Consider the following 15,984-nt stretch of genomic DNA (forward strand, 5'->3'; position numbering starts at 1 on the left):
AAACGTATGACTCATTCCTGACTGTCGGGGTCTCTGTGTTTTGGGAGTGGAGTGTGAGGTCCCCTGGAAGAAGATCCCTATGATGCAAGCGACAATGCAAGCTGTTGTCTTCCAGGGAAACCTCTTCCCTTTGCTTCAGGTCTCCGTGTGGAAGGATCTCCCTTAGGGGAGAATAGCTTGCCTCTCAGAGAGAACGGGAAAGAGAATGGGGTACGGATTGCCCAACCTCTCTGCCTCCTGACCCACTTTCCCCACTTTTTATAATGTTTCACGCTGTACATTTCACAGGGGCAGGTCCTGCCATATCAGGCTGGGGTAAATCAGCCTAATTTGGGGCAAAGTGTTCATATGCAGGGTGACAGCATGGTATGAAGAGGCTGTGGTGTATCTATGTGGGAAGCAAGAAAGAGGAGCCACTTGACGGTACCAGGGGGACAAGAGTAGAAAATCGGAAGGAAGCTGGCTTGTGCGGGATTGGTCCTCTTTTAGAGTGAAACCTTCCAGCCATTGACCTCATGATAATGTTCATAGCATCACACACGCATGTTGATGGACGAGGTGGGGCTCGACACCATCCTCCCAGATAGATCGTACCAAAGCCTCCCTCATTTCTCTCTTACTTGTCAATCCAATAGAAAAGGAATCTGACTTGGTTTAAATCGTTTTTCAAAAGGCCAGGTTGATTCCCAGTGCCTTATGTTTCAAAATATTAAACCAAAAAATTAGGGAAAATTTTTTCTTATGCTTTATGCCAAGATTTGAGCAATGAATTAAGAAAAAAACCTCAGCCAAGAGAGAAAAATGTTTAGTTGGAGGAAAATTTAAATATGAAAGTAATTTGATAATCATTCCACTGTCTTAAGAAAAATGAAAGTGCAAGACAAATATAAATATATCTCTTTCCGAGAAACACAAATACCGTATGCTAACACATATATATGGAATCTAAAAAAAAAAAAAATGGTTCTGATGAACCTAGGGGCAGGACAGGAATAAAGACAGATGCAGACGTAGAGAATGGACTTGAGGACACAGGGAGGGAGAAGGGTAAGCTGGGACGAAGTGAGAGTAGCATGGACATATATACACTACCAAACATAAAACCGAGAGCTAGTGGGAAGCAGCCGCATAGCACAGGGAGATCAGCTCGGTGCTTTGTGACCACCTAGAGGGGTGGGATAGGGAGGGTGGGAGGGAGACGCAAGGAGGGGATACGGGGATATAAGTATACGTATAGCTGATTCACTTTGTTATACAGCACAAACTAACAAAACAATGTAAAGCAATTATACTCCAATAAAAGATGTTAAAAAAATATATACATACCTCTTTCCCATAAAAAACCCTCCGTCATAAGATGATGCTTTGGGGAAAGCTTTATTTGTAACTGTGTGTGTGTGTGTGTGTGCACGTGCAGATGTGCATCTGCTTTTGCACATTCTAATTTGATGCTTTTATGCTTTCCATATGGATCATTGCAACACTGATTCCATCATTTTAACCATAGTTTACATTTCAAATATCAAAATACACAGTATAAAAAAGAAGTTCCATTCTGTGTGTCCCTTATCCTTGGCAAAAGAAAAATAGATTCTCCCAAGCGGGGGGCACTGTGTCCAGTTAAAGACTTCAGTAAAGAATATAATGTAAGTTAAGTGTTTCTTTTCATATCTAGAATACTAACACCAGGTAACGTTCTAACCAACCCAGTGAAGTTATATTCTTCAAGGGATAATGTTCAAAGAGAGAAACTGAACTAAATTAGTATACAATTGGGACTTCTAATAAGGAAGTACTGAAGAGAAATGTTCCAGCCAACAATGATCATTCAGGGATAGTTTACTTATGTCTCCTTTGGGAGACCTAGCAAATTCTGCTCTGTTTTCCCAGATGTCCAACTGGTAACTAATACCTTCTTGATTACCCCAGGTTATGGGAAGCATGGAGAACAAAAGAGAAGAGACACTTTGCTATGTGTCTATAGTTACTGCAAAAAAAACCCCTCTTGATATGATGGTCTCACAATAAAGACCAAATATACGGTGGCTTGCTCTCTCTGAATGACCGTTCCCGTTCCCACAGAAAATTCTTGATTCCCACATCACTACCCACCAACTACCATGCTTTTCAAATTTATTACAGCTTATTGGAAGTTATTCATCCTTTTCCATCCTTCTCGCAGGGGACTCTAGGCTCTCTGAGAGCAGGGGTTTTCTATCTGGTTCTCTGCTGAGCACCACTGAGACGTGGTAGATCCTACAGGGAGCTGAGTGAATGAGTGAACTGGGCCCATTGGCCCCTTTCCAGAACAACCATTCAGAACACAGCTGGCCGTGGCTGTGGGGTCCACTCTGCCTAGGGGGAGGCCTATTTATGGATGCAAGCTTCACAAAAGAAGAAGGTCTGCTCCCCAGAGAAGAATATTTCTATTTTGAACCAATTATTCTATATTATTGAGCCCAGTTGACTACACAGTTGTTTTTTTGTTTTTGAAATTTTACAGACTAATTGACCTGCGAGTGTTTCCTCAAAAGACAAAAGGATGAGGCCATGTGATAATTCCCAGGTACCTATCAGAAAAATATGCGAGATGCTTGTATTTTCCATCTCATGATTATCTGACACAGACATGTCAGGATTGTTATCTACTCACCCTGGAATATTATTTTAATCGAAATATCAATTGTAGTTCAATCGAGAGCATGAGGGTAAGGCAATAAAACAAATAACAACAACAAAAACCAAGAAAAATGTTTTAGTAGAGAAGATAATGCTCCAGTTGAATTGAACTACTTCTCTTTTAATGATCTTCTTTCTGTTATCTGGTGGTTTACTCACTCTCTCCCTTCCCACAGCAAGCAGTTAGGAGCCTGCTGGCCCCTCCTTCTCACAGAATAAAGCCCTTGGAAGGTAAGGGAAGTGCCGGGCTGGAGACAAGGCCACCACTGGACGGTGAGAAATCTGTGTGGAAAACCTCCTGGATCATTTGGAGACTGTGAGTTTGAAAACGGAATCACTTCCTAAGAATATTCTAAATCACTGAGGGCTCATATAATAACGAAACTGAAACTCAGCAAGAAGAGGGTTGAATGAGCATGCATCGCAAATTATGAGGATGGGTGTTCTGCAAGTGGTATAAAGGAAGCTCTGTCTGGCCCTGTACTAGGGCAGAGATTTTCATTGCTTCCAGGCTTCCACATCTGTGAAGAAATGAAATAGCAAACCTGCTCCCAAGAGCTGGGCGCTGACTATAAGGGAACAGCCTGGAGACATCAAAAGTTCGTTTGCGAAGGGCTTTCTTATCATGTAATCCCAGGTAATTCGAGTAAAACTGAGAATTAAGACGGATGCTGTGGAAAACTCCAACAGCACTAGACCGACGTCAGCACGACACGCTTGCTAAAACCCCTGCCGATGATCAAAGAGGACCGTGCAGAAGTTCATCTAGAACGGACTTCAGCCTTTTATAGACCCAAGTCCATAATTTTGATTTTGTTGTTTCTGTTGTTTAAAGAGAAAAGGCAGTAGCTATGCAATATGTTGAATAAGGGCTACTGAAGAGGCAGAGGAGTGAAGTACATGCTCTGAGCGCAGGAAGAAAGAGAAACAACAAAAAGCAGAGAGAAGGGCGGGCAAAGCACAGTAGGCTGGCAAATCGGAGTGAAGATAAACGGCCGAGGCTGTTAATGTTGTCAGCCTGTAAAATAATTGATGTTTATATAATGATGAAACTGAGTATTAGGAAAATATATTGGGTGAAACCAGCATGTTTAAAAAAGAAGGGTTTGCAAACTATGGTTACCAAAGGGGAAAGGGGGAGGGATAGATTAGGAGTCTGGGATTAACAGATACACACTACTGTATATAAAATAGATAATCAACAAGGACCTACTGGATAGCATAGGGAATTCTACTCAATATTTTGTTATAACCTAAAAGGGAAAAGAATCTGAAACAGTTTTATATATATACATAACTGAATCACTTTGCTGTGCACCTGAAACTAACACAACATTGTAAATCAACTATACTTCAATAAAAATAAAAATAAAAATAAAAAAGGAAGGTTTTAGAAACAATTTTATTTTAGAAAGTTTTAATTTGAAAGATTTCCACTAGATAGTTTAAGTGAAAACTGAAGTTTTGATGCTTAAAGGGCAAGGTTCCCACGGACTTCCCTGGTGGCGCAGTGGTTAAGAATCCGCCTGCCAATGCAGGGGACACAGGTTCGAGCCCTGGTCCGGGAAGATCCCACACGCCGCGGAGTAACTAAGCCTGTGTGCCACAACTACTGAGCCTGCACTCTAGAGCCCGTGAGCCACAACTACTGAGCCCACGTGCCACAACTACTGAAGCCCGCACGCCTAGAGCCTGTGCTCCACAGCAAGAGAAGCCACTGCAATGAGAAGTCAGCGCACCGCAACAAAGAGTAGCCCCCGCTCAATGCAACTACAGAAAGCCCGTGTGCAGCAACGAAGACCCAACGCAGCCAAAAATAAATAAATTAATAAATAAATTTATTAAAAAAAAAAAAAAAGGGCAAGGTTCCCAGTGCTTATGGCAGTGAGATGCCATGCAGCGAGCACATGCTATGGAATCAGGAATCTCGGGGTGTGAGACAGCAAGTGGCTCACTTGCTCATCTGTAAAATGGGCTGCACGTGCCTACACACAATGGGGCTGTAATGAGATGAAATTAATTGAGAAATACATTCCAAATGCCTGGCACAGAGTAGAAAATTCAGTCTGTGGTGGTTGCATTAGTGAAACTGCACATCACCCGTAATGATAAGTAAAGGATGCATTTTGAATTCCCTTTCTGTATTATTATGTATGATTATTCAAGAGGGTGCTAGAAGCTGCTGGCTAGGAATCTGACTGCATCCTGCCTGGTCCAATGTTAAGGCTACGAACTGCAAGAGCTCCAGCTCAGCAGAGAATCAGTAACACCCTTGGGATGGCTGACCTGCTATGGCAACTTGCAGTGGCTCTTGGCTATTCTGAAAGACGGATGCTACCTCAAATTAAGGAAAGGAAAAAAATAGCACGGTAGTTGTTAAATAGAGTTCTTTATTTTCTAAAAATAGGTATTTCAGCTAAAGCGTTGTAAGTCACTATGGTGGAAATGTAGAAATATAAAAATGCTGTATTGCACAGGGAACTATATTCAATATCCTGTGATAAACCATAATGGAAAAGAATATGAAAAAGAATATGAATAAGAATATATATATACATGTATATATATGTATATACATGTATAGCTGAATTACTTTGCTGAACAGCAAAAATTAACGCAACATTGTAAATCGACTATCCTCCAATAAAACAAATTTAAAAATATCAAAATGATTATTCCTTTTTATTTAGCATAATAAGTTCTACAGAACTTACATTTATGAACTTTCCAAACTTCAACTGCTTTTGATCTATAAAAATGACAAGTGCATATGGTTTGACCTAATTGTTACTAAAGCAATGGTAATTGAATTGATTCACTGCCTCATTTTATTTGTAGAAATGAGACAAGGAATTGATGCATGGACTTGCATATTTTGTATTATCTATTTGTCAAATAGTTTGTAAATGGAAAACCATGTACAGAACTCTTTCAGGGAAGGACACACAGTGTCAGGAGTATTCTCTGTCCTCACAAGCTTAGCTTTCTGTCCGGTAGCTGGTTTCTCCCATTCAGGAGTGAGATTCAGATCTGAGCCCCATGCATTTCTTCAGCTTCAGAACAGATTAGTTTCCTCGTCCTAACTGAGATTGCATGCAGTTCCAGACTGCACTTAGTCGTTGCTGTGTTTTCTATATTTTTGACTTTTCTGGGCCCTGAGAATTATTTCTGATTCTTGGTAACTCAGTAGATTAATGAGACTTCTACTGAGTGTTATAAAAGTAGCTGAGCCACTGACTTAAAGGTGATGAAAATTGCTTTTTCTCAAATAAGGCCTTGCTTTTATTTAGACTTTAAAGATTTTCTTCTGGAAACATTAGGATACCTTGATGAATTCACTAACTTAGATTTTGGTGTAGTAATAGCAGCAATTAATGAAGTAAGCTTTCACTCATGTCTTTAGAGGCTATTAAGTCCCAAGGTTTGTCAGACTATGAAGATTTGTACCTTTCTACTTCAAGAAACCATTTCATCTCCACAGAATCTCCTGCCTCCATTGGCTAATGATAGAAATTCAGAATCATTAGCTAAATTAATTGTTTCATGTGGTTGGTCTTTAGAATGTTATAAACTGTAATAGAATTACTGAGTTGAGAGCAATTAATTAGATGTACTTTGAATATATTCTAATTAAATGCTATACCTGTCATTCTTAATGACCTCTTGAAAACTACCAAAAGAAAACTGTTGATGAATCTCAGTGCCATGAAAACAAACCATCCAGAACCGTTTAAATATGCCTCATGTCTGTATAGTTCATATCACTTCAAAATCTGAAAAGTCATTTCAGATACTGCCATTGAAGTATTATCACAGGGCCCCATAATTTTAAGGGAGAAAGTGAAAGTGTGGAATCGCTTTTCTAGGTTTTTAAAGCCCATAAATCATAGAGGTAGGAACAGCATGCATGTTTCTTATGTCTAGGACTGTGTTAGACCATGTTAGACCAGGAGCTGAAAATTCAGATCTGTACACTGGAGCCACAGAGAGATCTCATGCTCAGAGATCACTGAGATCTCATGCTCAAATGAGAGGAGATCCTTCAGGATCAGAAAGAGGGAGGACGGAGAAATGCAGGGCCCTTGAGGGCAAACAGCTTCACACAGGGGCCAGCCTCCCGCTAGCTACACTGGTGGTTGTCTCATGGAAACGTGGTTCCTGTCAAGCCAGATACAGGGGTTTTCAAATAAATACAGATGTATGGGATTTTACATGAAATAATCACAGATTCAAATTTTCAGCCCTGTGGGTCAAGTAAAACACATCTGTGGGCTGTTGGGAAGCAGCCTCTGGATTAGATTCTGACATCCTCTGTAGGTATATATGCTATTAAAAATGAAGGATGTTGACATGCTGCCCTTCATCAATACTTATGACCAATCAAAGGAAACGTCTGTGAAAAGAAACTGGGGTATTTCATTAATCAACAGATAGGATGTGCCCACTAGGTTGCTGCAATACATATTTTTTAAAACTTTTATTGGAGTATAGCTGCTTTACAATGCTGTGTTAGTTTGTGCTGTGCAGCAAAGTGAATTAGTTATACGTATACATATATCCACTCTTTTTTGGATTTCATTCCCATTTAGGTCATGACAGAGGATTGAGTAGAGTTCCCTGTGCTATCCAGTAGGTTCTCATTGGTTATCTATTTTATACATAGTTGTGTATATGTGTCAATCACAATCTCCCAGTTCATCCCACACCCCCTTCCCCCCTTGGTATCCATAAGTTTGTTCGCTACCTCTGTGTCTCTATTTCTGCTTTGCAAATAAGTTCATCTGTGCCATTTTTCTAGATTCCACATATAAGCGATATTATACGGTATTCGTTTTTATCTTTTTGACTTACTTCACTCTGTATGACAGTCTCTAGGTCTATCCACGTCTCTGCAAATGGCACAATTTTGTTCCTTTTTATGGCTGAGTATTAAGATTAAAAAGATAGATGTATTCGTAGTCTTTCTCTGGTTTGTAAACAGGTTGGTTGAGGAAAAAAAAAAGATCTCTTGAAAGGATTGTAACTTATTGGGAATGGAATACTAAGAAAGGATCAAAGCTGTAAGTCAGGGGTGAGTCTAGAAAAGCTGAAGGTAGAAGACCTTCCAAGGTCCATACAGCATCATGTACTGTTTATGATACACAAATGGGGGAGGGGCACACAGTATGAAGAAGAGAAAATTAGAATATTTTATTATCCTAGATTGTTGTTCTCATATTGAAATACTACGTTTGAAAAGTTGAAATGAAAATTTTATACAGATGTAGGTTGAAAAAAATGGAGAACTATACAGACGTTATGAAACAATTGGTACTTCCCTGTGGGGCAAGAAGAGAAATTTACAGAATCACAGAGCACAGTGTGTCATGTAGCAGCTGCAGAGAGCACACAGCACCCTTCAGTGGCTAAAGCAAAGGGCAAGGAGGTAGGGTCCATCTCTATTTCTGGCATCGATTGCTTTGGGACTTGGGAGGATCAGAGTGTCGCCTTTTGGCACTCAGGTCACCCCACATGTTAAAAAAATCCATAACTCAAAGGTGTCTTATGCACCAGTTTTGACATCTATAAGCCACTGGCAGATTTGAAAAATCAAGGCTATCACGAAAGCTGGGACTGTCGTTCTCCCTCTCTGTAATTTACAGAATTCATGAAGATTTGCAATGGCCAGCCACCAATCAGACGTCTATTGGAATATTCTTGTTTGCTTTACATCTCTGCTCATCCTGGAACCCATCACCTTAATCCACTTTTTCTTTGCATGAAATTTAAATGAAAAAGCAGCTCTAGGGAGATTCATTATTTAAGTTGCAGTCTCCATACTCTCCTTTGGAAATTGAGGCATCCGTATACATAAGGCTTCAGTTAGGCTAAAAGATAAGTTAACATGCTAAAATCCAGGGTCCCAGCTATCATGCATGAAGTATATAAAGTTCATTGTCTTCGTTTGCATCCTTTACAAGCTATCCTCTGCCAGCATTGATTTAGATGCTAACTTTATATTTAACTCAATTCTTACCTTCATTCTTTAGAAAAATATAACACAAATGAGAAATCTGAAGATTAAATTTATAGATAAAAATACTTACCTCTCTCTTGCAGCTTGATGCACAATATGGAAAAATAATACATGAAAAAATAAAAATAATACATGAACTATCAAACCAAATCCCCAGATAAAGGCAAACACAAAAAAGAGTCCACGCCTTACAGAAGACATCATTCTCTTCCATTACCTAATGCCTGGCTTTCAAGAAATTAGGTGAGTTCATATTGTTTAATCTATGGGATCTATTATCTAACCTTCTCGGGAACTGACTTCAGTAAGTATCAATACAATGTTCTCACAGCTCTCATCAATTCAATTACATTGACCCACAGGTATATTTTGCACACACACACACACATATGCACACACATACATACACACGCACACACACATGCACATGTTTTTCTTTGACTTTGAAGAGTGAAACAAAAATCAGAGGCCCTAGACTCTAAAACAGAAGTAGGGAGGATTATCTGAAAACACTTGGCTGCATTTCACATATTGAGCCCAACCCAAGATGTGTATTCTTAGCGGATACTAGCATGTTAGCAAAATCTTATTGTGTAAAGAAATGGGTTTTTAATATGTATGTGTAACTGAATCACTTTGCTGTACACCTGAAACCAACACAACATTGTACATTTTTACTGAAGTCAACTATACTTCGATGAACAAAACGCCCGCTTTGTCGGCCGTCTCTCTCACACCAGCGACACCCAGCGACACCCTACCTTGCGGAGGGGCTTGAGCTTGGTCTCCATGATGAAGTCGTACTTGCATAGCTCACAGCAGCGCGTGTCAGAGCTCTTGATCCACTGGTGGAGGCAGGCCTGGTGCACGAAGCGCAGGGTGCCCGTGCAGCGGCAGGGCGTGATGAGAGGACTCTCCTCATCCCCTTCGCAGTGACAGATCCTGGGGAGGACACAGCAGCCGGGTGAGATCTCCCCCTCGGGGAGCACACGGAATCCTCCTCCCGCACATCCCAGGCTGTGTTAGAAACCGCAACCTCACGTTCAGACCCACGGACATTGCACTTCAGCTTAATGCTAGAGCTGAATCTATGGCCGATACTAATTTCCTTTCCCTTGCATAGTCATTGCTGGACTCTTAAGTCATGTTCAAAGGCATTAGACACCAATACATCAAAAACGTGCGATCATTCCTACACAGAAGTCAATTTTAACAGCATAGCTATTGAGCTATGTCCCCACCTTCATCTGTTAAAAGTCAGTGCCCATAGGCACAAGCTTGCTTTCATATACAAAAGTTACGACTTAGTATTCTAAGGAACGCTGGAACCTGGTAACTTCAATGTTTTACTTTGATGGTAGTTTTATGGGGTGTATACTTTACTACATATGGTATCTTACCAATGTGGAAGAATTCTGAAACATTTTAACGTGCTACTATGGAATAAAGTGAATATAGAAAGTCTCAACTTGGAAATACTATGAAGATTTTCCTAGGAAGATGCACACATATTTGGTCAAAACAAAAGGCCTAAACTCTCAGTAATCATCGTCACAAAAGTTACTGGTTACAGAAAGTCCAAGTACGGTAAATCCTACTGTTTTAAAATGTTAATTACTACATCTTCCGAGGAATTCCTAGTTCAAGTAGTTTACTGAATTACTGTGACTTCTAGTGTCATAGATTCATAGCCTATGAAATCGTCATTATTCTCCTCTTCAAATTTAAAAAAATAATTTGTTTTCCTCACTGGATAAGTTTTTATACCACCAGGTCACACATTCAAACCTTAGAACTTCAATAACTCTTATTATATAACCAGCTGTTAGAAGTTGTTACTAAATTTGATTAGAAATATTGCTTGAACTCTGTTAGAAATATGAATGGAATGTTCCCCAAACACCTGTATAGTAATTTTTTGGAGCAGAGTCACAGGGGTAGGCTGGAAGAATGTTTGAATTGCTGCCACTGATCTTTCCTTTCATCCCTCTTCTCCAGAAGCATGTTTTAAAGAGTGGATTTTAAAATATATTTATCTAGCTCAGCTGTCTCCCCAGGGGAAATGTGATGGTTGGTCAGATTGTTACTGCAATGAGATACAGGAATTGAAACCCAACCCTCCCCTAACCTCAAAATAAAGAAGTATGACACAGTACACTAGTATCTTGGATCTCTTTTTCTTAAGTAAAGATAAAGTAGGCCAAGAGGAACACTGACTTCAAAAGTTCTTTGGGTGGAGTGACAGGATGAGAACACAGGAAAGTTCAAAATCAGCATCCGCCTTCCCCTGGACAGAGTTAGGAGGTATCAGTGTTGGATGTTGCAGCACCTGTCAGAGGCTGGCGTGGTGGGGAAAAACTAAAAATCATCTCAGAGCCTATTCTTTAATATGAAAGTCCGAGATATGTCTTCTCTCCAAACGTGTAGGTCCTAGGATCAGGGCTTAAGTATACTTTATAGCATCCCTGTTGCGGATAGACTGTTGGTCAATAGATGCTTGTTGACGAAAGGAATTGTTCAGTCAACAAACTGTGACTTATTATAAAAGCAACCAGTGAAAGCAAATCTGGGTTTCTATAGCACATCATTTTATTGTAATATTTATTTTTTTGAGTCACTGAAACCTAACGAATTATACATCATGAGCGGCTGGGATTTCTGAAGTCCTTTGACGCTCTTCTCTACCTGATCCCACACAAAGATACTCCCTTAGATCAGGGGCCAGCACGCCATGACCCGTTTCTTCCTGCTGCATGTTTTGGTAAATAAAGTTTTATTGGACCACACCCACACATGTTTGTTTACGTATTATTTAGAGCTGTGTTTTCACTATAACTGTAGACCTGAGAGTTGATGCAGAGGCCATGTGGCCACAAAAACTATCATCTTCACTATCTGGCCCTTTACAGAAAACACATGTCTTAAACATGGTGATCCTGAGTTAAAGACAATGTCTGACTATTATCAACAATGATGAAAACAAGGTTCACAAAATAAATCAGCCCCAATTCTACAAGTAACAAAAGTTGAAGCAAAGGTTCCAGAGAGAAGCACACAATAAAAACGAAAGCCCCTCCTGACCCACCACTGAAGCTCGCTGATCCGTAACAGTCTGCAGGGACGGGGGGTAAAGTTTCTTATTTGAAAAAGAAAACTTCGCAGTTAATGCCATCTCATAATTCGTCACCACAAAGGGGGTCAAGTGCTGCACAGCTGCCAAGATGATTCTGAGGCTCTGATTTTTTACTAACTTGAAGAAGTAATTCATCATAAGCAGATGTAAACAGCGACCTCACTGATTACTGAGTTCAGACTGACCAGAACCGTTCTCTGTTTGTACTCAAGACTTCTTATATCTTACAGATTCTTTTTTAAAAACTTCTCCTGAAACTGTCACCTGAAGCATCACTGGCAATATCATTTTTTCATAAAGTTAAGATTATTTCCCATAGGAAAAATCAAAAGCTTGGTTCATTTGCATTTCCATTTCACAAGATTTCTTTTTATGTGATTTTAGCATTTTGAATTTTTTATAAATTATCCAACTCAGGTTGGCTCCTAAGAGTCTTTTTCAAACTATGTTGAGATTGTTCTAAATGAATTTAAAAGCTAAATATCGACTTCAAATATCTGCTAGAAATGAAAATAAAGTGACAGAGCCATTACAGGAAGAATTAAACAATTCTTAAATGGATACACTTCACACAAACCATAATTGCAAAATTATAAATGAAAGCATAGTAATAAAAATATAAACATGCTTTTTTCCAACAGAATAATTGTGTAGAGAAAATGATTTCAATAATAAAATAAAAATGCATTGTAAAATAATCATAATTTTGATGCATTTTTACCTTATGGGAAATCGAGACTTGGGAATTAAGTGATTTTTTAAAAATCATTGATGATCTACATTGGTGTCTTGTCACCTAGCAGCAGGAACAAGCTGAATTCACAGATATTATTGGCATTTTAGTATTTTAACTGGCTGCTTACAATCCAACCACCATGTGTTAGGCTTTCACCATTTATGACGTGAATAAACATCTACTTCCATATAATTTCTAGTTTTCTGTAAAGAGTGGACCACAAAATGCTATTGAGCAAATTAAATTTTAGAAAATGTGTGTGTGTGCATGTTTGCAGCTTCAAGTCCCCCCTTAATGTTTGAGTTTTAAGAAAAGTTGGTTTTTTTTTTTTCAGTCTTATAGATCTGAAAATGACCTCTACTGCCACCCCTAGCCCCCATCCCTTGCCAAGGCTTCTTGGCTCAGGCAGAATAGTATTTTTTTTTATGCATAAGTTTTTAAAAAAAATAATTCATCACTTAAAAAAATCTTTGTGAGGGCCATAGTGATTATGTAACTTTAGAATTCTTTTCATTCATTCATTCATTCATTCATTATTTAATTCATTCACATTTTCTTAGTTCTTGCTACATGCAAAGAAAATCAGACACTAGCATCTGCACGGAGGGTGACTTGAGAGGAAGAGAAGAGAACCTGAAGGCAGGGACACCATTTGGGCAACGATTACAAACATCTAGGTATTAAGAATCTGGAACAATGTGGTAACACTTGGGAGAAGATGGGAGACAGCCTGCAGAGTGTGTCAGGATCCCCAAGGGACTTGCTTGGTTTCCGTGACTACTAGCTTTGGCGTTGAAGCACATCAACAACATGGGACTCTTAAAGGCAGTCATCCCTGTAACCTTCAGACAGCATTGCAACTCTTTTCCCATATTCCATGCCATTTTTTTCCCTTTCTCTATCCCCTCATTTCCTTACCTACATTTTCTTCCATCCTCCTCTCTAACTAAATAAGCTTTAAACACAGTACTTATGGACACTGCTATGTTTGTAATGGTTTAATTTGGATGTTAATCTTTACTCAAAACTAGTCATCATGCTTCAGAGTTTGGTGCCCATTCTTAGCCTTTCAAAGAATCAGCTTGGTTTTATTGATATTTTTCTATTTTTTTAACGTTCATTTTATTTATTTCCTCTCTGATCTTTATTATGTCCTACCTTCTGCTGACTTCCGGTTTTTTTTGTTCTTCTGTTTCTAATTATTTTAGGTGTTAGGTTAGGTTGTTTATTTGAGATTTATCTTGTTTTTTGAAGAAGGCCTGTATTGCTATGAACTTCCCTCTAAGAACCGCTTTGCTGCATCCCATAGATTTTGTATGGTTGTGTGTTTTTTGTTTGTTTGTTTTTAAATTTTATTTATTTATTTATTTTTGGCTGTGTTGGGTCTTCGTTTCTGTGCGAGGGCTTTCTCCAGTTGCGGTGAGTGGGGGCCACTCTTCATCACGGTGCGCGGGCCTCTCACTGTCGTGGCCTCTCCCGCTGCGGAGCACAGGCTCCAGACATGCAGGCTCAGTAGTTGTGGCTCTCGGGCTTAGTTGCTCCGCGGCATGTGGGATCCTCCCAGACCAGCGCTCGAACCCATGTCCCCTGCATTGGCAGGCAGATTCTTAACCACTGCGCCACCAGGGAAGCCCTGTATGGTTGTGTTTTGATGTCCATTCTTAGAATTCACTTTCTTAAGCTAAAAAATGATTAGAACACATGTTGGGCAGAAGCCATGTTGCAAGGTAGTAGCAGTTATGAGAAATTAGTGCTCAAGTAAACAAGTGAGGATATATAACCTCTCTTTTTGAGAAATATAGCAGAGCAATGAAAGGATGGTGGACTAGAGAAAATTTTAGTTTTCACTTTCATTTCATTTTTTTTTTAACAGTAAAAGCTGAATGTGTTCATAAGCAGAAGTGAAGGTGCCACAGAGAGCGAGACATTTACAGAAATCATCAGGCAAGAGAATGACCCACTGTTAAATGAAGTTTCTTGAGAAGTCAGGAGAGTGTGGGGAAAGACAAAATGGTAGAGGAACATCTTTGGACAAGTGCAAGGGTATCCAGGAGGGAAACAGACACCATTTCCTGTGAGCAAGAGGTAGAGGAGAAACGGCAGGTGAAGATGGAAAGGAGGTGGGGGCAGGGAAGGTGCAGCCCCTGGGCCTAGGGGGATCTTACTATCTTCCCTGATATAACAGACAACAGGTTACTAAAGGGAAGGCAGGAAAGCACGGGGTTACAGTCTCACAGAGGCTGTAAATAATTAAAGAAAGCCACTGGGAGAATGTGATGGGAAATTAACCAAGCATGTATATCAGGATCGTGGAGCAGCCATGAGGTCCCCGGTGAGATGAGACAGCATGGGTTTATGGTGGACCTTCTGGGACGAGGTCCCCGGTGAGATGAGACAGCATGGGTTTATGGTGGACCTTATGGGACGAGGTCCCCGGTGAGATGAGACAGCATGGGTTTATGGTGGACCTTCTGGGACGAGGCCCCCGGTGAGATGAGACTCATGGGTTTATGGTGGACCTTCTGGGACGAGGTCCCCGGTGAGATGAGACAGCATGGGTTTATGGTGGACCTTCTGGGACTCAGTATGCTGAGCAGTCAGAGAGGTCCTACACAGGGTAGCACAACCTCTCCATCCCGAGGTCACTAGATCAGGCTGGGGAAGGACGAGGAGTGAAGGATTCTGGTGCATCAGAGAAGACGGTGTGAAAATAGTTGTCATAAAGTCTAGATGAACTGAGCAGGGAAGCTAGTGAAACCACTTCACGGTCATTGTATGATGAGAAAAGGATGGGTTTGAGAGACTAGAAGACACAGCGATGTGGAAGAACAGATGCTGAAAATAGGAGGAAATGGGACAAAGATGGTCTCTGTGTACAGTATGCATTCATCTCCCTCACGGATGAATTCTTATCCCTTCTGTTGTATTTTTTCCATTGTCACAGAAAAAATGAAAATAAAAAATATAGACTTATTTGGTGCTTGAGGTTCACAAGCAAATCCAATCCTGACTCACATCCTTGTTTTCCGCTCCAGTAAACTGGAGAAGTTCTCTGTTTACTCATGTGTAAAATGAGGTCAAAAATAACTCTTAGGGTGTCATGAGGATTAAATAAAAGAGTACATGTCTGCCATATAGTAGGCAATCTAATACTTGTTAATTTATTATGGCTAATTTGTTAATTTTATCATGGGATCATGGGATTAATACTATTGCTACTACTACTATTAATTTGGTTTTTCTATGTTACTGCTGCCAATGCACTGGGACTAACAGCTTTTAGCAGCTAGTTTGTGAAGTCAGTTAAAGCAAGTGCTTGTAAGGCCAAGGTCATGAATTCTGACAGGATCCAGGTGAGTTAGTTACAACACCTTTGAATCCCCAGGTTAGTCGAGTCACAAACATGTCTCAAAGAAATCT

The 15,984-nt window shown here is 40.0% G+C and overlaps 1 protein-coding gene across 2 annotated transcripts in view; it reads right to left on the bottom strand.

The window, feature by feature from the left end:
• MARCHF1 (membrane associated ring-CH-type finger 1) overlaps positions 1-15,984 on the bottom strand; it is an 898,048-nt gene that overhangs the window by 47,650 nt on the left and 834,414 nt on the right. For both annotated transcript variants that reach the window (XM_059922369.1, XM_059922368.1), the window contains one exon: positions 9,457-9,637. In XM_059922369.1, coding sequence (XP_059778352.1) covers positions 9,457-9,637 — 181 coding nt within the window. The remainder of the gene's footprint in view (positions 1-9,456; positions 9,638-15,984) is intronic.

The sequence above is a fragment of the Balaenoptera ricei genome, chromosome 5 (genome assembly GCF_028023285.1).
Source record: "Balaenoptera ricei isolate mBalRic1 chromosome 5, mBalRic1.hap2, whole genome shotgun sequence".
Lineage (NCBI taxonomy): Eukaryota > Metazoa > Chordata > Mammalia > Artiodactyla > Balaenopteridae > Balaenoptera > Balaenoptera ricei.